The sequence below is a fragment of the Podarcis bocagei genome (assembly GCF_964188305.1).
Source record: "Podarcis bocagei genome assembly, chromosome: 7".
NCBI lineage: Eukaryota > Metazoa > Chordata > Lepidosauria > Squamata > Lacertidae > Podarcis > Podarcis bocagei.
In genome coordinates this window covers 62146986-62170740 of record NC_138132.1, presented here as the reverse complement: position 1 = coordinate 62170740, position 23755 = coordinate 62146986, and the positions used below count along the sequence as shown (strand labels likewise).

Below are 23755 nucleotides of genomic sequence, written 5' to 3'. Positions count from 1 at the left end.
TGGATAGGAACAACGACCAATTCCCTTTATGGACCCAGCTGAAAGCAGGGGAGAATGAGCATTAGGTCTAAAGATTAATGGTATTTATGCGTGCGTCTTTACATGAGGAAAATAACCTATAGGAAGCCTCCCTGCTCTAAGAAATCTAGCAGCACAATGTTGGATTTTTCACGGGTTGTTTTTTTGTGTGTGGAAATTTATACCTCAATGCAGAAATGTTATTTCAAAATCTCTTTTTTTTAATTCAACTGTTATTCAGCAATATACAATACGGTTTATAAACAAATGTCTTACCTTGTTTCCAATCTTTCTCTTTTTTATATTTAAAAATAAATATTATCGACAGTGAATATCCATTATGGTAAGATGTGCCTTTTTAAAAAATCAATAGTTCCCCCCAAAAGAAATAATTTAATTAAAAAAGAGGGGGAGGGGAAGGGAGGAAGAGAAAGGAAATAATAATAATAAAAATAAAAAGCCTAACCACAATAATCTACTAAAAAATAGGACCCTTCCTTAGAAGGGCTTTGCCCCCCCCCATGTCTTTACATATCATCATAAAAGCAACTGTTCAACAGTTCGTGCAAAATTAATTGTCAGAGGAAAGGTTTAGAAAAAAAAGACGTTGGAAAAGAGAGAAATAATAGCTACCTTGTGTGGAACAGGGCATTGATACCATAGAATCTCGAAACTAGATGCATTATTTCAGGTGACTGACCTTTGTGTAATGTCCCAAAAATATGCTTTACCCCTCCCCTTGTTGAATGTGTTCATGCTTCTTTTCCAGTCTCTTTCTGTCCATCTTTAAGATTCTAGTTCTCATTGAGGGTTCTTTTTCCGTGTGTTTTTTGTTTTTGTTTTAAATAGTTTCCTTCTCATTTGGCTGAGGATTATCAGATAAAGAAGTCCATCAGTGGTCTAAGAATAAGTGTACAAGCTTATGGAACATCAACAGGAACGAATAGAGGAAAGGATCTGTCACGTAAATTGGCTCAGTACCTAGGAGGGAACAAGAGGAAGAAAAATGAAGGAGGGAGGGAGAGAGAAAGAAAGAAAGAAAGAAGAGAAAGGTTTAATTTTTGCAGCAGTTCAGAATCATTGATAACTTTAGTGTTTTGGTGAAGCACTGAGTGGTCACAGTGCAGGCATGGGGAACCTTTGACCTGTCAGGTGTTGCTGAACTACAACTCCCATCAGCCTTGGCCATTTCTTCTGGGGCTGATGGGAGTTGTGCTTCAGTAACATCTGGAGGGCCACAGGCTCCCCACAGAGAATGCCTTCAGTTCAGGCAGTTTAGAGCAGAGGTGTGCAACCTGTGGCAGTAGCCGGTTAGATGATGGACCAATAATGCAAGGACCATTTTTAGAAGTGTATGTCCATAAATACAACGCATCCCATGTTCATTGTCCAGGCTGGGTGTCATTCCTAATCTGTATATAGGCGAAGGGAACTCTTGGATTGTTCTGTCTAGTCCAGGGGTAGTCAATATTTTTATAGCTACCGCCCACAAATGCATCTTTCTTTATGGTAAAATTTCCTTACCACCCACCAGTGCTCAATGGAAGGAGGATTCAGCTTGTGCCATAGAACCCTCTACCGCCCACCTAGAATCCTGAAACGCCCACTAGTGGGCAGTAGGGACCAGGTTGACAACCCCTGCTCTAACCACTACAAATCTTTGTGTTGTTTTTTTATATTTTATTAGGTTTTATCAATAAGGAGATTCAAAAGAGTACAGAAACAGAAAAATACAAAGTTACAAAATACAAAAATACAAACATTAAACGCAAAAAAGACAAGAAAAAAGAAAAAAGAAGCACATAAAAAGAAAAGAAAACTCCCTCTTTTTAAATTTCTCTTTAGTTAACTTATTTTCCTGACTTCCTCACGCCTCCCTTTTTTGTATCCCTTTTAAAAAAAAAATTAGTTCAGCAAATTCATATCCAATTTAACTTATCTATTATCAATCCCATCTTACATTTTACCTTGGTGCTAGAACCCCATCAGATCATTTCAACGTCATCAACATTCAAAAATTTTACAATGCTTCTGTAAATAAATTTTAAATTTCCTCCAATCTTCCTCCACGAGCTCTTCTCCCTGATCTCGAATTCTGCCAGTCATTTCCGCCATTTCCATATAGTCTATTAGTTGCATTTGCCATTCTTCCAGGGTGGGTAGATCTTACAAATCTTTCTGGACTGATCTATGCTCACAACTGAGATAGGGCTGGCTGGCTCCATAGTCAATATTGTTGTCTAATGCATGCTGATTGTGAGCATGAAGACGCTGAACTCCATTCAATGTTTAGAGCTTCAAAGATATTCTTTTAAAAGAAATCTTATTTCCCCCCTGCCTTATTTATTTGAAAATAAATAAAGGCATACTTGGAACATAAATTCTACGGTTGATTACAGCTTGTGTGGATCGAAACAATAAAATATCTTATTGCCTAGATGATGAAAAGGGATAAAAAGCAAGCAAAAAGGTGCACTCTTCTCTGCCTCTATCAATCGATAACACTCATCCCCCTGTCTGCATCCCTGCTATTAGATTTCAGTGCAATCCAATTTGGAGAGCCCCAAAGAGCGTTCCAAGAAGCCACCTTGCAGGAATATGGCTGGCCTCCACTGTTCATACGCAATTGTAATTAAAAGCTCTGCATAAATATTTGTGTAGGGTTGCATCACCATGGATTAGCTGTGTGTGTTAAAAAAAGAAAGGTGAGCTCACATGTCTGTGCTTCTGGCACAAGCGAAATACCAGCCAATGTAAAGGCACATATAAAAGGTAAAGGGACTGTGAGGGTTTGATTAGCTGCTTGTGCGTGAAAACGTGCTCCCTCAGAGTTTGTGCGTCCCCACAAACCTCCGTGTGTGACGGAGCTCCTCAGACATGTCTGCTCTAGTCACTAGTAGAGTCCGACAGTGGCTGTCTGCGGAAGCGTTTCCAACAAAGAAGTTCCTTAACGGAAACGCGTCTCCTGGACTCACGGCGTGACAGTTTCCTGCGAGGTATGGGTCTCCCTATGGGAGACTCCGATACCTCCCCACTGTTCTCGCTGGAAGCCTCCCTGAGCCCTCCCTCCTGCTCGCATTCCCTCAGAGACCCACTCCTCCCCCTGCTGGTCCCTGCTTCAGCAGTTGAGTCTCTTTCATCCTGCCTGAGTCCCTCCACCACCTGATGCTCTGATGGCAGTTCCCTGACATCCACCTCCCCTCCAGGGCCCCCCTCACCCCCTCCCAATTCCTCCCCCCTGGGAGGTGAAGGGCTAAAACCCCGAAACGAATCTTCCTCATCTTCTGACGTCTCGAACAATTCTCTCCATCGATCGTCGTCCTGGCCAGCTGAATCCTCCTCCTCTTCAGAATCTGGGAACCCCTCCAACTCCTCTTCCTCGTCGGTGGTGGCAAAGTATTCCCTTCGGAACCTCGCTACAGGCTGAGGTTTACGTGGGAACCTCTGATGAAAAGTCTCTATTAAAACCTCGTCATTGACATCCTCTGCCCTAACCCAGGTGTTTTCCGACTCCGGTTCCCCTTCCCACATTACCAAATACTCTACTTGATCTCCCTTCCACCTGGAATCGAGGATCTCCGCTACATGGTAGCTGTGTTCCTTCTCCTCCATTGCTGGTCCCCTAGTGACCCTCCCCTCACTGTCTCCTCTATACGGTGACAGCAACGACCTGTGAAAAACTGGGTGCAGCTTCATGTGGTTCGGTAACCGGAGCCTGAAAGCCACTGGATTGACCTGCTGTATGACTTCAAACGGACCCAGCCTTTTGGGTCTTAATTTCTTACAACCTCCTTTGAATGGCAACCCTTGGGTTGACAGCCACACCTGGTCCCCCACCCTGATGCTTTCACCTTCCCTTCTGTCTTTGTCTGCTTGCCTCTTATATTCCTCCTTAGCCCTGTTTAAGTTGAGTTGGAGCTGGCGATGGATCGCTTCCATTTCTTCCACGAACTGTTCTGCAGCTGGAACGCTCCAGTTCTCCCCCTCCCCCCCTGGGAAGGCTCTGGGATGGCACCCGTGATTAGCCAAAAAGGGGCTCATCCCCGTGGACACGTTCTCTGCATTGTTGTAGGCAAATTCTGCCAACGCCAGCTTCTCCACCCAATCATTCTCTCTGTCATTAACATAACACCTCAAATATTGTTGGAGAACCCCATTTGCTCTTTCCGCCTGCCCGTTGGTTTCAGGATGACGGGCTGTCGAGAAATTAACCTCTACATGCAGTAAGCTCATGAGCTTCCTCCAGAACCTGGAAGTAAATTGTTTCCCTCGGTCTGAAACCACCCTCAAGGGGGCGCCATGCAACCTAAACACATTCTCTACAAACAATTTGGCGGTTTCTTCTGCTGTAACCGCATGTGAGCAGGCTATGAAGTGGGCCATTTTAGTTAACAGGTCTACTACAACCATGATGGCTGTTTTCCCTCTAGACCTTGGCAGATCAGTCATGAAATCTATTGCCACTGCTTCCCACGGTCTCTCAGGTGTGGGCAGTGGTTCTAATAAACCAGCCGGCGCCTGCCTCTCCCCCTTGGCTCTTTGGCATTGTTCACACCCTCTCACATACTCCCGCACATCTTCCCTGACCTTGGGCCACCAAAATTCCCTGGTAACCAGCCACATGGTTTTGTGTTGCCCAAAGTGCCCTGCTGTGGGGCTATCGTGCAGCTGCTTGAGTACTTTCTCCCTCAATTCCCCTTCAGGTATATATAACGCTCCCTTATAATACAATGCCCCATTTCTCTCCTCAAAACCACCGGGTTTGTCTTCCTCCCCTCTGAGATCCCTGAGTTTCCCCTGGGCGTATGCATCCTGCACCGTACCCTCTACCAATTCCCTTTGCCCCACCAAAGTCGCCCCACACACCCAGCGGTCCTCTGGAATGATATGGGTTTCTTCGGGTGCTCCCTCCCCCTCCAAATATTCAGGCTTGCGTGAGAGAGCGTCCGCCCTAACATTCTCTGGGCCTGGCACATAACAAATCTCAAAGTTAAATTTGGAGAACTCTTGGGCCCATCTCAACTGCCTTTGGTTGAGCACTCGCGCCGTTCTCCAGTACTCTAGATTTTTATGGTCCGTGCACACTTGCACTTTATGTTGTGCACCAACTAGCAGATGCCTCCATCTCCGGAACGCCTCATGAATAGCAAGCAGTTCTCGGTCGTACACCGTGTAGTTCCTCTCGGATTTGTTCAGCTTCCGCGAGAAGAAGGCACACGGACGCCACTCCGACTCCTCCTTCCCCGGCTGCAGAAGAAGCACCGCCCCTATGGCTCTGTCAGATGCGTCTGTTTCAACCCTTAGCTTCTTTCGTAAATCCACATGCAGAAGTTGTTCTTCAGAGGCGAAGGCCCTTTTCAGTTCCTCAAACGCTCGCCCCGCCTCCGCCGTCCATACAAACTTCTTCTTACTGCTGAGACAGTCAGTGATGGGCGCCGTCAGATGGGCGAAGTTGCGGATGAACTTACGATAAAAGTTTCCAAACCCTAGGAACCTCTGCACATCCTTCTTGGTTTTGGGTGTTTTCCATTCCAGCACTGCCTGTACCTTGCCGGGATCCATGGCCAATCCCTTGTCTGACAGGCGGTACCCCAGGAATTCCACCTCCTTGGTATGGAACCGACACTTCTCCAGTTTGACCCACAGCCTGTTGGCTTGCAGTCTGCTCAACACTTCTCTGACGTCTCTCACATGTTGCTCCTCATTCTCAGAATACACCAACACATCATCTAGAAAGGCAACGCAATTCTTGTAGAGCAAAGGGCCCAGCACGTGGTTCATAAAAGATTGAAAACACGCGGAGCCTGCTTGTAATCCAAATGGCATAACGAGGTATTCAAACGCCCCCAAAGGGGTAAACATGGTGGTTTTCCATTCATCCCCTTTCCTTATGCGTATCAGGTTGTACGCCCCCCTTAGATCCAGCTTTGTGAAAATCTTTCCCTTCCTCACCATGGTCAAAATATCATCAATTCTGGGCATAGGGAACGCCACCGGTTCAGTCACTGCATTCAGCCGCCTAAAATCACATACAAGTCTCGGCTTGTCCGCATTTTTTTTGTCCACAAAGAACACTGGGCTCCCCCCTGCTGCTTTGGACTCTCTGATGAAGCCTCTCTTCAGGTTCTTGTCAATGAACCCTCGCAACTCCTGCATTTCCCTGTCTGACATGGCATACAACTTGCCCACGGGAAGCTGTGCTCCAGGGAGTAAATTGATCTGACAATCAAAGGGTCTATGAGGTGGTAGTTGGTCAGCTTCCTTCTCGCTGAACACGTCGCTGAGATCTGCATACTGTGGTGGTACCTTCACCTTCCCCATTACTTCAGTCCCTGCTAGGGTGGCTTGGGCCCCTACTGAACCCTTCTCCCCTTTGCAGTGTTCTAGGCAATGTGCTGAACCAAAGGACACCACTCTTTGATGCCAGCCAACCAGCGGATCATGTAGAGCTAGCCAGCTCATTCCCAAAATAATGGGAGCGCCTCCCAGGGTGGCCACATTAAACGCTATCAGTTCTGTGTGCCTTGCCACCCTCATTATCATTGGGACAGTCTGCAAGCGGACTCCTCCTCCCAACAACTCCCTGCCATCAATCGTGGTCACCTGCAGGGGGTTGCTTAAAGGGATGGTCTGTATCTGGTGTTCAGCAACAAACTCCTTGCTCATAAAATTGCAGGAGCTGCCTGAGTCCAATAGCGCCTTTATTTTTAGGGGGTGCCCATTCTGCAGCTCTAGCGACACTTCAATCACTAGAGCAGGTCGAGGAGCTTCTGGCACGGGCACTTTCACTGCTCTTTGGCCTGGCTGCAGTGCCCCAATTGTGGCAACCAGGCGTTGGCTTTTACCTGCTCCGCTCCCCCTTCTTCTCCCCCCTCAACAGCTCCCACCATCCCTTGCCATTCCTTCCTCTGGGGGCAGACTCTGGCAAAGTGGCCTGGCTGTTGGCAGAGATAGCATTTCCGGGGGCCCTTTCCCTCCTTCTTAGCTCCCTCGCTGGTTTTTGAAAATGCGCGCGCGCGCGCTGTTCCGATTTCCATCGGCTCTGCCGGCGGGAAAGCTGGCTCAGGAATGTCTGGAATGCGGAACTCCTTCCAACGTTCCCCTCTCCCTTCCCGCCTCTCCAAGGCTCTTGCCTCCTGCCGCGCTCCTATGGTCAGCGCAGATTTGGTCAGCTGATCCATAGACTCCGCCCTGGGGCTCCGTGCCAGCTCGTCTTTCACCCCCGAAGAAAGACCTTCTTCAAATAGCATTTGAACGGGTGCCGCCGATAAATCCCAACTCAGTCTGTGAATCAGCATGGTAAACTCAGTCCAATATTCACGGACAGATCGACTCCCCTGCTTACAAGCCATTAGCTGTCTGCGCACCACCCCTTCCTCAATATCGCTGGAAAACATGATATCCATTGCACGAAAGAACTTCATTGTGTCCTTTAGTATGTCATTGTGCGTTGCCATTAGGGGTCGCACCCAGTCTCTAGCCCCTTTCTCAAGATGCCCAATTACAAAAGCAACTCGCGATTCCTCATCAGGGAACTCATCGAACTGCACATTAAGGGCATATTGCATCTCTGTCCTAAAAGCATGGTAGTCCTTGGGGTCCCCCCCAAATTTCTGCACCAATCCTGGTACCTTTCTGGGGAATTGAGTGGCTCTCCCCTTCTTGTCTGCATCCTGAGCCCTTCTCTCCTCCAGCCTCGCCGTCTGCAGGGCCAGTTGAACCTCCAACGCTCGGTATCTATCTTCCAAGCTTGGACCAGCTCCAGCCCCTGCTCCTCCGGTTCCGGTTGGTTCGCTCATGATGCCTTCTCTTGCACAGGCAGCGTACAAGGACTGTCGGACTGCTGTGAGGGTTTGATTAGCTGCTTGTGCGTGAAAACGTGCTCCCTCAGAGTTTGTGCGTCCCCACAAACCTCCGTGTGTGACGGAGCTCCTCAGACATGTCTGCTCTAGTCACTAGTAGAGTCCGACAGTGGCTGTCTGCGGAAGCGTTTCCAACAAAGAAGTTCCTTAACGGAAACGCGTCTCCTGGACTCACGGCGTGACAGTTTCCTGCGAGGTATGGGTCTCCCTATGGGAGACTCCGATACCTCCCCACTGTTCTCGCTGGAAGCCTCCCTGAGCCCTCCCTCCTGCTCGCATTCCCTCAGAGACCCACTCCTCCCCCTGCTGGTCCCTGCTTCAGCAGTTGAGTCTCTTTCATCCTGCCTGAGTCCCTCCACCACCTGATGCTCTGATGGCAGTTCCCTGACAGGGACCCCTGACCATTAGGTCCAGTCGTGGCCGACTCTGGGGTTGCGGCGCTCATCTCTCTTTATTGGCCAAGGGAGCCGGCGTACAGCTTCCGGGTCATGTGGCCAGCATGACTAAGCCGCTTCTGGCGAAACCAGAGCAGCGTACGGAAACACCGTTTACCTTCCCGCCGGAGTGGTACCTATTTATCTACTTGCACTTTGACGTGCTTTCAAACTGCTAGGTTGGCAGGAGCAGGGACTGAGCAACGGGAGCTCACCCCTGTCACGGGGATTCGAACCGCTGACCTTCTGATCGGCAAGTCCTAGGCTCTGTGGTTTAACCCACAGCGCCACCCGTGTCCCCAAAGGCACATATACTGCTCCCTTAAAGCAGAACAATACTGATGCTGTGTAGATGGATGAAGAGGGGAATCAGAAGAAGCTTCTTCTCCTTTCTAGGGATGGAGAGAAACTGGGTTCTTTTCACGCTTCAATGAGAAATGACACAATTCACACTTTTTGCAAAAAACCCCCTCTGTGCATCAAAACTTGGTTGTCTCTCCAAGATTGCACACCTCCAAATTTTGCAATGTGTTTCTTCAACCGAGTGATGTATACAAAAAAGTGTATGGGGTGGGGGAGTGTGTGTATAAGAATCCATACATTCATGGCAATAGTAAAGGTAAAGGTACCTCTGCCCGTACGGGCCAGTCGTGTCCGACTCTAGGATTGTGCGCCCATCTCACTTAAGAGGCCGGGGGCCAGCGCTGTCCGGAGACACTTCCGGGTCACATGGCCAGCGTGACGAAGCTGCTCTGGTGAGCCAGCACCAGCACAGTGCACGGAAACGCTGTTTACCTTCCCGCTATAAAGCGGTACCTATTTATCTACTTGCACTTGAGGGTGCTTTCGAACTGCTAGGTGGGCAGGAGCTGGGACCGAAAAATGGGAGCTCACCCTGCCGTGGGGATTCGAACCGCCGACCATGCGATTGGCAAGCCCTAGGCACTGAGGTTTTACCCACAGCACCACCCACGTCCCATTCATGGCAATAATGTATGAAAATATGCATTGCATCAGCAGATATAGTTTGCAAAAAAGTGCATAATAGGGAGAAAGTGCACGAAAATGCAGATGAATTTTCATGATTTGCTCGCTGATAAGGAAATGTGGAGAACGGAACTTAGAAAGAAATGCCTGTGGGAAACCCACAAGCAGGATTTGAACTCAAGAGCACCCTCCCCTCCTGTGGTTTCAATCAACTGGTATTCAGAAGCATTACTGCCTCCAGCTGGAGAGGTAGAGCATGGCCATCACAGCTAGTAACCAATAGTAGCTTCATCTGCCATGAAATTGTCGACTCTTCTTTTAAAGCCATCTATGTTGGTGGCCATCACTGCCTCCTGTGGGAGTCAGTTCCACTGATCCTTCAGTTTGTCTAATCCTGTTTTTTGTGTTTTTTTTAAAAGCAGTCTAAGCTACTGGCCATAGTGATGTATTTGGAAACCCAAAAGTTATTTAATTTAATTTATTAAGCACATTTATATCCCACTTTGAAAGAAAATATCTTCACACAGTGGTATGTAATTACATGTAAAATACACATAGTGCTACAGATTCCACCCCCCCCCCAAATTTGGGAAGCAATCATACAACCTCATGGAGGAGAGGATGTGATAGCTTGCAGAGCCTCTAACCAACATGGCTTGGAGCAAAATTGCTTTCTGACCCCCCAGCAATGCCATGAGTACACACGGAAATCCCTGCAGCATGATGTATTTCTAGAGAGTTCCAGGCCTGAGCTCTGCAAAACGTAAACAGTAGAAGGAGTGCCTCTGTGCATGCGGTGCCTTTCTCTCACTGCTGGGTAATTCGCAAACAGCCCCCGCAGGTCTTAGATTAAATGACCAGACACTGTGCAGCAGATCCACTTAAATCAATAGTTAACTGCAGCCTAAATATAGTTTGAAGACACTCGAACTCAGGACGCAAGGGAGAAACATGCTACAAGGAAGGCATGCTTGGCAAATCCACAACGTGATCAGCTCCCACCTGGAAACCAATGTCCCCACTGTGAAGGACGTGTGGATCCAGAATTGGCCTCCACAGTCACCTACGGACTCATTGTTAAAACCGTGTTTATGGAAGACAATCTTACTCAGCTACGAGTGATCGCCGAAGAAGAAGATACTTTGAGATGCTTAAAATGTCAAGGCTATTATGATAGAAGCTCAAATCATATACCCTTAAAAAGAAAACCACCCTTCACTACAACCTGAACTTATTTCCAAGATGTGCTATTCATTAAATATATATCATCCCTGAAAGACTGATCAAACCTGAGTATGATCCAGGAAAAGTTACACTCCATTTCACACAGGCACACAGGTCCCTCAGTGACTGCAATTCTGGATGATTGGCAGCTGCACATAGGAACTAACAACTCCTCTGACTTGCATTGCAGACGATGCAGAGTGGAATAAAAATTGCTGTCTGTGGTGCAAATCAGGAGCGGATGCAAGCCATTATTTGGGTTTGCCCCCAAGCAAGTATCTATTGCTTTTGCAGCTTAAAATTGTGTGTGCCTGCAATCCAATGTTCACTTGGGGAGCAAGCCCCACTGCAATTAAAAAGGCTTATGTCTGAATAAACATATATGGGGATGCTCTGTTAAGTCCCACTTGTACCAATGGGATTCGAACATTTCAGCTTCTCTGCTACCCGGCTACCCTTCTGCAATAAAATCTGCAACAAATATAAAAATGAATTCATGATGATGGAAAAGCAATTATTTGCAGAATTGCTTTGCAAATTATGTGGCTTGGGAGTTGCCGCAAATCCAGTGGTTCACTAAGCGTCTCCATCAAGACTCTCTTAGAAACACGGTACTGTTGGGGAAGAGTCAAAAGCTCTGAAAGCATCCACTGCCAGGCAGCATGTAGGCAATAGATGGACCAGTGGTCTGGCTTGGGATAAGACCATTTCCTATGCCTGTCAAGTTCAATGAAGACAAACATCAGCACAGATCACCTAGATTGACCATGGGACAGGATGTAGCTCAGTGGCAGAACACCTGCTTTGTGTGCAGAAGGTCTCAGGTTCAATCCCTGGCATCTCCAGGTAGGGTTTCTGCCTGATACCCTGGAGAGCCTCTGCCAGCCATTGTAGACAACACTGAACAAGTTCTACTGATGGTCTGGGTATAAGACAGCTTCCTATGTCCCTATATACCACCTTTAACCTTTGCCATTTGGAGTATCCCAAAAGGAGCTGATGGAAGAGCATTTAGTACAGGCACAGCTGCTGCAACCAGTCCGTTTCAGAGCTGATCTAACCCCAGACTGTAGCTTTCTTTGCACTTTGCTGTGACCAGACAATGGCCTCTGCCCCATCTGCTTGACACATCTGCATTCTAAGTTTATTTAAATAAGCTTGAAGCCAGTTCAAATGTCATGGCTTCCAGCCCACTGGATAGAAGCAGCATTCTGAAAGAACTGACAATGACATGGCACAAAATTCCTGGCTGCTTTACAGAAGCACAACTCTCAGGGATGTGCAATCTCCAGCGGCTGTTAGTTAGGATGGCTTCATTACCTCCCAAATCAGAGAGATACTTTGACACTGATTTAGGCCTGAGTGATACCTGGTTTTCAACATCACGATATACCACGATGTTTGAAATAAGGATGGAACTATGTAGAAGTGAACAGCAGGGTTGGGTGATATCTGGTTTTCAGCTTTGTGATATATCACCAGCTAAACATTGCAATATACTAATATATGAAATAAGGATGGAATTATGAAGAGGAACTGGCTAGGTTCATGGTTTTTTTCTTCTATATTGTGATTTTTGCATAACACCCCCCCCTCCCGATTTGCAATAAATTGCCAGGTCAAAAATTATGAAACCAGTACAGTGGTACCTTGGGTTAAGAACTTAATTCATTCTGGAGGTCTGTTCTTAACCTGAAACTGTTCTTAACCTGAAGCACCACTTTAGCTAATGGGGCCTCCTGCTGCCGCTCATCCTGAAGCAAAATTCTTAACCCGAGGTAATATTTCTGGGTTATTTCAGGTCTGTAACCTGAAGCATATGTAACCCGAGGTACCACTGTATCATGATATGGACCTCAAACTAGTTTTGGACGATATGTTGATATATTGCTCAGCCCTACTCTGAATACCAGTTGCTGGGAAACACAAAGGGGGAGGGTGTGGGATAGTTTCTGCCTCACACTTTAATCAGTCTCGGCTCCCCCCAAAGAATTCTGGGATCTGTAGTTTGTTATGGGTGCTGAGAGTTGTTCGCAGGCCTCCTATTCCGCTCACAGAGCTACATTTCTCAGAGTTCCCTGGGAAGAAGAGCTGATTGTTAAACCACTCAATGCATATTAATCTTTTCCTGCATGCAAACTGTGGAAGTTTAAAAATGCAGGGCAAATGTTGGTTTACAACAGATGGCTTGTGGAATCCCCAGGGATATTTCCCTGTCTTTTGAGAATAATCTCTGATCTGTCTTGTGAGTAGGACAGCAAAGTGCTAGATAATTAATCTTTAAAGGGATCAGGTCATAACCCTATAAAACGTTAGGCTTAGCATCATAGTTCAACACTTGGTCAGTTTTTGCAGACCAGTGGGTCAAACTGAGTTGAATTTGCTTCTTCCGTATGCCTGTGTGGATCTCTTTAGATGTGTGGTGCAACGATGCTTAATATTTCTACAGCACTTTCCATTGCTTAGAATACTTCATGAGAATGCGAAAAGAGATGGATCAGATCAAAGGCCAGTATTTAGGCCAGTATCCCGTTTCTCACTGGACAGAAAGGTGCCTCTAGAAAACCCACAAGCAGGACCTGAGGGCAATAACCCACTCCCAGTGTCGCTCATGAACCACAGGTATTCAGAAGCATACTCCTGGAGGTAGCAGCACACAGCCATTCGATAGGCTTATTTGTCACGAATTTGTATAATGCCTGTTGAAAGCTGGGAGCAGTCTTGAGGAATTTGGGGCCAATGTGCCATCATTATGCTGTTGACACTCAGCTCTGTTTCTCCAGAACATCTGAGTTAGGAGAGCTGTGCAGTCCCTGTATCCGTGTTTGGATGCAGAGGTGAGAGGGATGGCGAAAAGGAAGCTGAGCTTGAATCCTGGCAAAACAAAGCCAGTAGTTCCCATGACCAAGAAATTGGTACAATTGCCTAACCTGGATGGGATTCCCTTTCCCTGAAGGAGCAAGTCTGCAATCTCGGGTGGGTGCTTCTGCATCCAGTTTTGTCACTGGAGGCCGAGGTAGCCTCAATGGTTAGAAGTGCAGATTGAAGCAGATGTTTTATGTCACTGTTTTTTAACTGGTAATTTTGCTGCGTTGTTCTTTTTGAGGTCTTAAAAAAATATCAATCTAACAGTATGTGCATTTTGTGAAATAATAAAAAATAAAGCCGCCTAAAGTCTGCAGCCATCAGTGTGTCTTGTGGCAGTGAGTTCCACAGGTTAACTACACATGATGTGAAGAAGTAGTTCCTTCCTTGCCTGTCCTGAATCTCCCAATCATCAAGAAGTGGAGGAAAACATCTCTATAACCACTATGCCCAATTTTATAGACCTAGGAGCATAGGAAGCTGCCTTGGACCAAGTCAGATCTTAGCTGATCTATCTCAGTATTGTCGACAGTGACTTACAGCTGCTGTCCATGGTTTAAGACAGGAGTCTGCAGAAGTACAGAGACATTTTATTATTATTATTGGGGGAAGGAAAAACTTCAAAAACAGCCATATGAAGACAGAGTGTGCTTTGTAGCTGCTACAGAATGCCAACTGTTTGGGGTGGGGTGGGGGATGTAAAACCAGTTGAGGGAGGAGGTGGAATGGAGTATCATTTCAGCAGGGCATGGCTGGCTGGGTGGCTGGAAGATCTCTGCCCTGCCTCTCTTCCTTAATAATAATAATAATAATAATATTTTTTTTTTAATATTTATTTCCCGCCCTCCCCAGCCGAAGCCAGGCTCAGGGCGGCTAACAACAATAAAATAATACAACATTCTAAAATCATTTCATTATAAATTTAATTCAAATCAAATTAATGGCAGCCACTGGGCTAGAGTTCTGTGAGCATTACCAAAGGAGGGAGTCAGGCTGTGCCCTGACCAAAGGCCTGGTGGAACAGCTCTGTCTTGCAGGCCCTGCGGAAAGGTGTCAAGTCCCGCAGGGCCCTAGTCTCTTGTGACAGAGCATTCCACCAGATCGGAGCCATTCCTTCATGGAATTCAGTGCGGCCTCAGGTTTCCAGCCAGTCTCCCTTGTACCTCCGTGTGTTCAGCAAGGGCTGGCGCATCGCATGCCTCCCAACCATCATTCTCTCCCTACTAAGCTTTGTCCTTTTGAAGTCAGAAAAGGTGCCGGACTGAATGGTGACATCCTTTCCTTGCCCAGAGCCCTATTCGCAAGATACAGATTCCACTGTTCTGCTAAAGTGCTCCACTTCTCCGATGACAGCAATTTGCCTCCCCGTTGGTAACAGCCCAGCAATGCAAAAATAACGGTTGCTAAGGACTGTTGTGACAAATAACCCCCCGTTTCACTGACACCCTGGCTTTTACCAATGCAAAAACCAACAGGAGCTGTTTAATATTGATGCACACAGTTGCTTTGTTCCTGCCTTGCTCGCAGGAGTGCAGTGGTACATACAGGCACTGCGCACTTGCCACAAGACGCACTCCTTAAATTAAAAACCTATAATCAATTCATCTTCCTCCTAATACAATGCTGTCAGAGATTTGTACGGTGGGGGGGGGGGAACAACAGCAACAACACAAACCGGGTCCTTTCAAAATACTCACAATTGCTGTGCTTTTCTTCTCTACTTCCAGACCTTTTTGGCCCTTGTTAATAAAAACGTTGGCTTTGCTTCACAGAAAAGAAAGAAGGAAAAAGACTCCAGCATGGGACCAACTCCAGTGTCAGAGACATCTTGCCTATGTATATTTGTGGCTGAGATTCGCAGGTGAGCAGGGTGCTCTTGTCCTGCAGGCTTCCCACAGGCATCTGACTGGCTACTTTGAGAACAGGATGGTGGACTAGACAGGCCAGCAGGCTCTTCTTATATTCTTAACTAAGGTTGATTCATGGCAGATGAAAGGAAGGACTTCTTTACATAGCACATAGTTAGACTATGGAACTCACTCCCACAGGAGGCAGAGATGGATTTAAAAGAGGAATGGACCAATTCATGGAGGAGAGGATTATCAATGACTACTAGCCACCATGCTCTGCCTCCACAGTTAGAGGCAGCAAGGCTTCTGAATACCAGTTGCTGGGAACCACAGAAGGGGAGAGGGCTCTTGAGTTCAAATCCTGCTTGCTGTTTTTTCACAGGCAGCTGTTTGGCCACTGTGAGAACAGGATGCTGGACTAGATGGTCTGATCCAGCAGGCTCTTTTTATGTTCTTATGCTTTGATCTTTACCTGGGAGTAAGTCCCATTGAACTCAAGGGGGCTTATGCCTGGGAAGGCATATACAATGGTACCTCGGGTTACAGACGCTTCAGGTTACAGACTCTGCTAACCCAGAAATAGTACCTCGGGTTAGGAACTTTGCTTCAGGATGAGAACAGAAATTGTGCTCTGGTGGCGCGGCGGCAGCAGGAGGCCCCATTAGCTAAAGTGGTACCTCAGGTTAAGAACAGTTTCAGGTTAAGAATGGACCTCCAGAATGAATTAAGTTCTTAACCCGAGGTACCACTGTATAAAACTGCCCTGTTAAACACCTATTTACTGTTGCAGTTCCTGCTACCGTTGCTGTATTATGAAAGGAGCTGTCCAGCAGATCAGGAAGAAGGTTTTCAAAAAAAACCAGGACTTTTCCAGCTAAAGCAAGGACGAGAAACCTGTGGCCCTCCAAATATTGTTGTGCTCCAACTCCCATCAACTTCAGCCAGAGTGATCAAATGTTGGGAATCCAAACCATATCTTAAGGGTCACAGGGTTCTCTACCCCTGAGCTAAGCAGGAAAGCAGAACTAGGAAATGGGAAAGAAGGGGTGTTGCATTAGCAGTAGCTAAGCCTCACCTGAACATTTTTTTTAGTTGCCTCACCGCTTTCTAGAGCATCAGCATAGCCATGATACAGAGCATGATTCTGAAGTCATCTTCACACATAGAACTCAATATTGGAGACCTTGTGTTGCCAGATAGTCACTGAACGTCCTGGTTTGGGTATCCACTTGGCCTCAATGCTGCTCCTGTTGTCCCAGGGATTTTGGGCAGTGAGAGCAGTGAGGGTATCCTAAATTGGCAGCTTTCTTGAGGGCAGCACATTTCAAGGTAGTGGCCTTAGAGACGGATGCTGTTGTCCACTGTCGTTAGCCCATGGACAATTATGATCCTGGGGCTTCAGATTCCAAGCTGCTAACATACTATCAGTGACTACTATAGGTATATGAAAGCGACTGTGCTAGCAAAACTTTTGTTTTTTTGGGGTAGACTCACAGCATTGATGGATGTATTTACAAGCAAATCTTGGGTTTGTGAACTCTCAGCAGGAACAGTCTCTTTTCTTAGACATTTCACAGTTAATGACTATATTGGTTGTATCTTCCAATTTTTTTTTTTAAAGGAGAGAAGTTTTTACAGGGTGCCTCTCCCACCTACTACACATAATTATATATCTGTAAGTCATCCCACACACATCTGGATTAGAGGAAAGACCTGCCCCATCAGATAATGACAAACCCTAAAGGCGTAAATGTTATTCTATTACTGCAAACACCCCACAAAAGGAGCCTTATAACTTAATTTGTTTCTGTTGCAAACTGTTAGGAGACCCCCTATGCCACTTACAGAACTACTCTTTGATTGCTATACAGATTGATATAGCAATCTGTGATAGGAATAGGAGTCTCCTAGCAACTCTCAGAACCCGTAACAAACTACAGTTCCCAGGATCCTTTGGGAGATGCTATGGCTGTTTAAAGTGGCATACTACTGCTTTAAATGTAGGCCATTCTCCAGGTGCCTCTGTGGAAATAGGTAGCAAGAATTCAAGTAAGACTCCGGCTACCTCCAGGCTTTTGCAAGGGGGAAGTTAAGTGCAGGTTAGAAATCTAGGTTTGGATAATTAAAGTGGATCTGCTGCCCTGATGCAACAAATCCATGTTTTTTGTTTGTTTTTGTTTTTAAATGGTACCTTTGTGGTTAGGAAAATGAACTGAAATCACCATACAAACAAATCTTGATGAATTCACGACGAATGCTCATTGTCGTATAATCTCTCCCAGGGCCAGATTAAAACCTTTAGAGGGCCTAAACACTGAAAAGATGGTGGTGCCCCTCTATACATAATTCTAAATAAAAACAACATGAAACTGTAAAATGGAAAGATTTTTTTTTAAAAAATGAGACAAATCTACCATGCATGCTGAAATTAAAACGGCTTCTTTCTAGTTTTCTGATGGCAAAATTCTTGAAAAGTTCATTGAAGCTGACTCAACAAAGCAGGCCCGCTTCCAGACACAGTGGAGAAAGTGAATCAAGTCTATCCTTACATATTGGTGTTATCTGAGGATTTTTTCATTTCAGCCAAGAAAAAGAGTGATCTGCGGAGCATTTAGTAATAATCAACATTAGAAGAATGAAGACTACTTTGATGATTAAAAATAAAATAAAATGTCAAATTCTTCTTTTTTAATTAAAACAAAATCCTCAATTAGTTGGGTGCTCCTGTTTTGCTGGTGCCTTAAACACATGCTTAGTCTACCTATTCGGTAATCCAGCACTGACCTCTGCACAAACAAATCAGGATCAATGCTCAGTAAAGCCTGAATAGAGTCTAACCTCTCTGTAAACTTGGAGGAGCCCTAAACTACAACCTTTGCAGGTTACATGTAGCACCCAGGGTTGCTGGAAAGATGAAACATACAAAAGCCAATCCCCTATTTTGGGAAAGATAAAATCCAGCTCTCATGCAGATCCACCTCCATCTTTAAGAGGCAAATATTCTGTGTACCTGTGTACCTTTGGGGACTCCTCTTTTTGCATTCCTGCCTGTACATCAGCCATCTGAGAACAATGTTCCAGGCATGCATCAGACAAGATGAGCTCTAATCTAGGAAAACAGCCACCACAATAAATCTACTAGTCCTTAAGGTGCTTGGAGAATCTTACTTTTTTTTTATAAAGAGTGTGTGTTCATAGCAGGGACTCCACATTCCAGGCATGTCTGATCCCTTATTTTAAGAATTAAGCACTGACACATATAGCTCTCGACCATCACAAACTTTCCAAATGAAGAAGTTCAACCACCTATCTGTTTCCTCTGGTAGACTCTAAGGACATTTTTCATACTCTAGGAATTAATCAACATCCCATTACAAAAAAAACAACAACCCCTTGATTCAAGGGAGTCCTTAATAAGCCTGGCTTTAAAAACTCTAGTGATGCATGTTTAATAAAAAGTTCCTTTTGCATGTTTCTTGCCTAGTGACATTTAAGAACCCTGGTTTCAATTACGGCAAATATCCTTTGTGTTATTTAATATACCTAGGATAAGTAGATTAGCTGCTGGACCCAGATCTCTTCTACATCAGGAAACAAGGCTGTAGCCCTTAGTTGTTAAAATGGGCAAAGTTAGTGCACACCCTCCCACATTTCTCTGATGAAAAGAAGAATGTCCTATTTCATCATCATCATCATCATTATCATCATCATCATCATCATCATCATCATCATATTTATACCCCACCTATCTGACTGGGCTGCCCCAGTCACTCTGGATGGCTCCCAACATATATAAAAACATAATAAAACATTAAACATCAAAAAACTTCCCTATACAGGGCTGCCTTCAGATGTCTTCTAAAGGTTGTATAGTTACTTATCTCCTTGGTTTGGGAGTTGCATAACTCTATTCCCACCAGCATTTCTCCGATGAAAATAGGGACATCCTAAGGAGAAGTGGGATATTCCGGGATCAAATCAGAAACCAGGGACAGCTTCTGTAAACCCAGAACGGTCCCTGGAAAACAGAGACACTTGGAGGGTCTGTTAGTGAAGTGACAGTACTGTATGTACCAGGGGTAGCCAATGTGGTTGAAATCCACACTGGCTGGACACTGCTGGACTACAATTCCCATCATCCTTGACCATTTGTCATGTTGGCTGGGACTGATGGGAATTGGAGTCTAGCAACCACACAGGCGCCTCCTATCATAGGAAGCTGCCTTATATTGAGCCAGACCATTGGTTCGTCTAGTTTAGTACTGTTGGACTACAACACTCATCATCCCATATCATTCACATGCTGGCTCAGCCTGATAGGAGCTGTAGGGTATCAGGTTCCACATCCAAAGTCTATTGACTAGGATAATTGGGGAAGAACAATATTAGCAACATGGGAAGTTGCCTTACACCAGGCCCAAATATTTTCCCCGGCCATCTCACAGCCCTAGCCATACAATAATTATAATGTATTATCAATTTTAATCCCATGCTTTGTTACCCCTAGGATGGTATACATAGCTATTAACAGTTGTCCTGTGAGCTTCCATAACAATATTTTCCTCTAATTCTTGTGTTGCTTTGCAAATTTTGTATTTTGTAAAGGTCTTTGGCTATGCAAAATTAACTTGAGTGACTAGAGCCCACTGTTATCAGCTTTGAATGGCAGCAGCTCGTTAAGAGTCTCAAGTTCCCATCACTTTCTACCTGATCCTTTTAAGACTGGAGATGTCAGAGATAGGGATGGAGAAGAAATTCAATTCAGTACACATGCAAAGCCAAATCACATTCTCAGTATGCAAACTGAAACACAGCAGTGCTTTGAAACTGGCATTTATCCAAATTTTGCAATTCAGTTGTCCAACCAATGTTTAGAAAAAACACATATATTATGGGAAAGTGTACGTACCGATTGAAGATATTAGTGAAAATAACATGCAAGAACACATTGTATTAGGAACAACAGCTTGCAAAGATGTGTTCATGAGTCAAAACTGCATCTAAAAATGTGTTTATAGGAGACATTCTCACTAAAATGCTGATGGATTTTAATGAGGATTTTATACAAGAAAAACCTTCCGATTGCTGCAAAAAGGCGGAGATCTGAATTTCAGATTGGAAAAAGGAGAAGCAGAGTCAACCAAAATTGTTAGGTCCTTCCATCCCAAAATAAACTGGGATGCATGCACACACACACACACACACACACACACACACATCACCACATTATCTTAGGCAAATGCATTAAAACATTTAATGAGTTTAGTTTTGAGCATCTATTTCTTGTACAGATGCTTTTAAACACATTATTCACAGAGTGTCTGCGAAAAACACACATTTTATTAACCTCAGGATCAGAAAGGTTAAATCAAACAAATGCAGAGGTGCTATTAATGCTTCAGTAATTAGGCAAGGATAGAAAATGTACCGCAAACATCTGCTAGTACATCACAAAACTGAAGACCTCCTGGAAACTCCCTTCACCCTCCAATACAGAGACTTCCACTAGGCACAAAGGCCTAGTGGAAAAGAAATGTTCTCTCTCCCCCCCCCCCCCAGCTCCTGCAGATATGTAATGATGGTGCCAAGTGAGCCTCGCTGGGGGCAGCAGTCCACAAACAAGTCCATGATGCTTTCGTGGTGCACTTATAATGAACCATCCACTCCTCATTCCACCTTTTCCAGAGGCCAAAACTTGACGCACCCCTTTGTGCTGCATTCCCTGGCTAAGCAAGGCACTGGGCTTTGGGAAGGAGGCACAAGGCTCTGGCAGGGTCTTAAAGCCCTCCCACCCCCTTCCCAAAGCTGGGAAAGCACTAACTAGGCTTTGGGAAGGAGGATGGAGGGCTCTAGGACCCTGTCAGAGCCATCATGCCTCATTCCCAAAGCCCAGTGGGGTGGGGTGTCAAATGTTGCTGAGGGCCACCAGAAAAGGTCTCAAGGGCCACCTGTGGACTGCCCTGGGATAGACTGTTGATGGGGACAGACTTGACATCAGCACATAAATCAGGTGCTTAAGAGCTTGCACCAGAACTCTCCCATTGTTTGCTTATGTGTTTCTTCCATTCACATGCCATCGTTTCACCATGATGGAACTCAGGGAAGTTGCCATGTTTTCCCTGTCCCAAGAGTCCTCAGAGCCGCAGAAGGCCTCATCTTTGCAGAGAACGTCATGGAAGAGGCTTTGCTCTTAGAGTTTAGTTACCCCTTTGCATCACTGGATACCCCTCTGTTTTTGAGTCCCAGCCAGGGGGAAATGGGGGGGATATAAATAAACAAATAATTTTCCTGTCAGCTCTTTCCCCTCCCTCCTTCATTCCCTCCCTGCCGCTGGCCTCTCGCTTTTTACTCTTTCACTTTTGCTTTTTCCCTCCCGCACTTTTCCCTTTGAGGTATCGCTTCGCTGTCTGTCTCTTCTGCCTCCACCTCCGTCTCCATTCACCTGCCTCTTTTTCCTTGTCCTCTCAGTGTCACTCCTCTTTCACTCCTGTTTTCCCCTCCTTCTCCTCCTCCTGCTTCTTGCTGAGGACTGAAACTGACTCTTCCTGGATGTTGCCCTTTCATATTGCTCTGGAACACTGGCAGCATCCTCCTGATGCCTGTTGAGATCGCCTCATAATAGGGCTTCCTCCCCAGAAGATGCCTCATGAAGGCACTAACCAGACCCAGACCTGCAAAGCTGTGCCTTCAGAACACATTCTGGGACTGGCTCCACCCATCACACACCCTCCCACTTTGTACTGAATTCTCTTGTGCTCTAAGATTGCCTCTCCTGGCTGCAACATTTCCTGCCCAATCATCAGTGCAGGAGGCTTCAAATGGTTTGTTAACATGGTGTCCCCTATTCAGGAACATGTCCAACCACCAGAGATATAGAGCAGATAGAAAAGATAAGGCCAGATTATCAGGGGCAGGGGATCTTTGCCCTAACAGACATATCTGACATGCTCTTTTAGCTGCAAATGTTTATGCCCATCTGTTAGCGTGGCTTTGTGCCCATTACAATCTGATCTGGCTGTTTCATTAGGGCATATGCACTTCACAACCCACAGGCGGTCTACGCAAGGCTAAATAAATCAGCTGTGCAGGAAGCTTGGTTTTTCTCTTTGATAGTCGGAAGGCTCAGGCCCCATCTGCACTGTAAATTCAAAGCAGCATCATACTGCCTCTCCCCATATGAACCAACCCAGACCGTGCCATCGTCATCTAAGGCCGTTCTTCATGTGCCTCCTTCGCAAGAGTTTTGGGGTTTGGCAACTCGGGAACGGGCCTTTTCTGTGGTGGCTCCCTGCTTGCGGAACACTCTCCCCAGGGAGGCTCACCTGGTGCCTTTGTTACATCTCTTTAGGCACCGGATAAAAACATTCCTCTTCTCCCAGGCCTTGGACTAAACCAACCATCTGTGGCATTTTAAATGGTGGGGTTTTGTTCACTCTTTGTGTTTGTTATTATGTTATGCATTTTCATGTTTTTATATTGTAAACTACCCTGAGATCCTCAGGAAGAAGGGTGGTATAGAAATCTATAATAAAAAAAGCAGTCACAGCTTCCTCCCTCCCAAAAAATCATGGGAGCTGTGGTTTGTTAAGGGTGCTGAAGGTCGGTAGGCACAGTGGCAGCTAGTAACAATTTACTTGGGAGGGATGCAATTTTTTCATCACAAGAGGTTCTGCCCAACACTTATTTAGAAAAGTATGCCATTACACACAGAGAGAGTGCCCTTGTCTCCTCGTCTCTACCCCGCTATCAGTTAATGTCTGCACTTCTATGGACAGGGAAAGAGCTTCCATGTAAGAGGACCCAAGTATGATTTTCATACAAGATTTACTCCATTCCTCTTATTTTAAAAATAAGCCATACCACACAATGTAATTTTCTGAATTCATGCATTGTTTACACCTGCTCATCCCTTGTGCAAAAACTAAACACAAAATAACCTTTTAAAAAGTTGCTTCCAGTTGCGTGCAGCAATGTAGATTCCTGCATCTGCCTCTCAGCCACTGCTTACCCATGGTGAGCATAGAGAACATGGGCTGTATCCAACTAACCTTTACTCAGAGTAGACCTATTAAAATTAAAGGTCATAAGTTCGTTTTGTTAATTACTTGCAATAGATCTCTTCAGAGCATGGCTGACACTGGATACATGCTTTCATCTCCTAAAGGCACCTCTAGATGGAACAGTTTTCAACCATAAATTTCCATATTTGAGGCATGCAAGCTGCACTAAATACCGGCTCTGAATCTAGCAGGATGAGTGCAGGCAGCAGAGTCCAAAAGAGGCATCAACTCAGTTTTACTCAGAAGTAGATCCATTAAAATACATGGACAACATGGACTAAGTGCCATTCATTTTAATAGGTCTACTCTGATTCAAACTGATTACCTGCTATGGCGGCTCTAAATCTTTGCATTAGTTGGTGCTTCTACCTAATAGCATCAGCAGTAGCTGGTGCCCATTGTGATTGGTAAAGGTGAAATGCAGGGAGGCCAACAGTAGGTGGTGCCAAAGCCAG

General features: G+C 45.6%; 2 protein-coding genes across 4 annotated transcripts in view; one reads left to right on the top strand and one right to left on the bottom strand.

Annotated features, from left to right (window-relative positions):
• Positions 1–23755, top strand: part of LOC308590908 (uncharacterized protein F13E9.13, mitochondrial-like) — a 546161-nt gene that overhangs the window by 203266 nt on the left and 319140 nt on the right. The gene's annotated exons all lie outside the window — the stretch shown is intronic.
• Positions 232–23755, bottom strand: part of VSTM2B (V-set and transmembrane domain containing 2B) — a 45436-nt gene continuing 21912 nt past the window's right edge. For all 3 annotated transcript variants that reach the window (XM_081201285.1, XM_081201283.1, XM_081201284.1), the window contains one exon: positions 232–999. In XM_081201285.1, the coding sequence (XP_081057411.1) occupies positions 911–999 (89 nt within the window). In that variant the 3' untranslated portion in view covers positions 232–910. The remainder of the gene's footprint in view (positions 1000–23755) is intronic.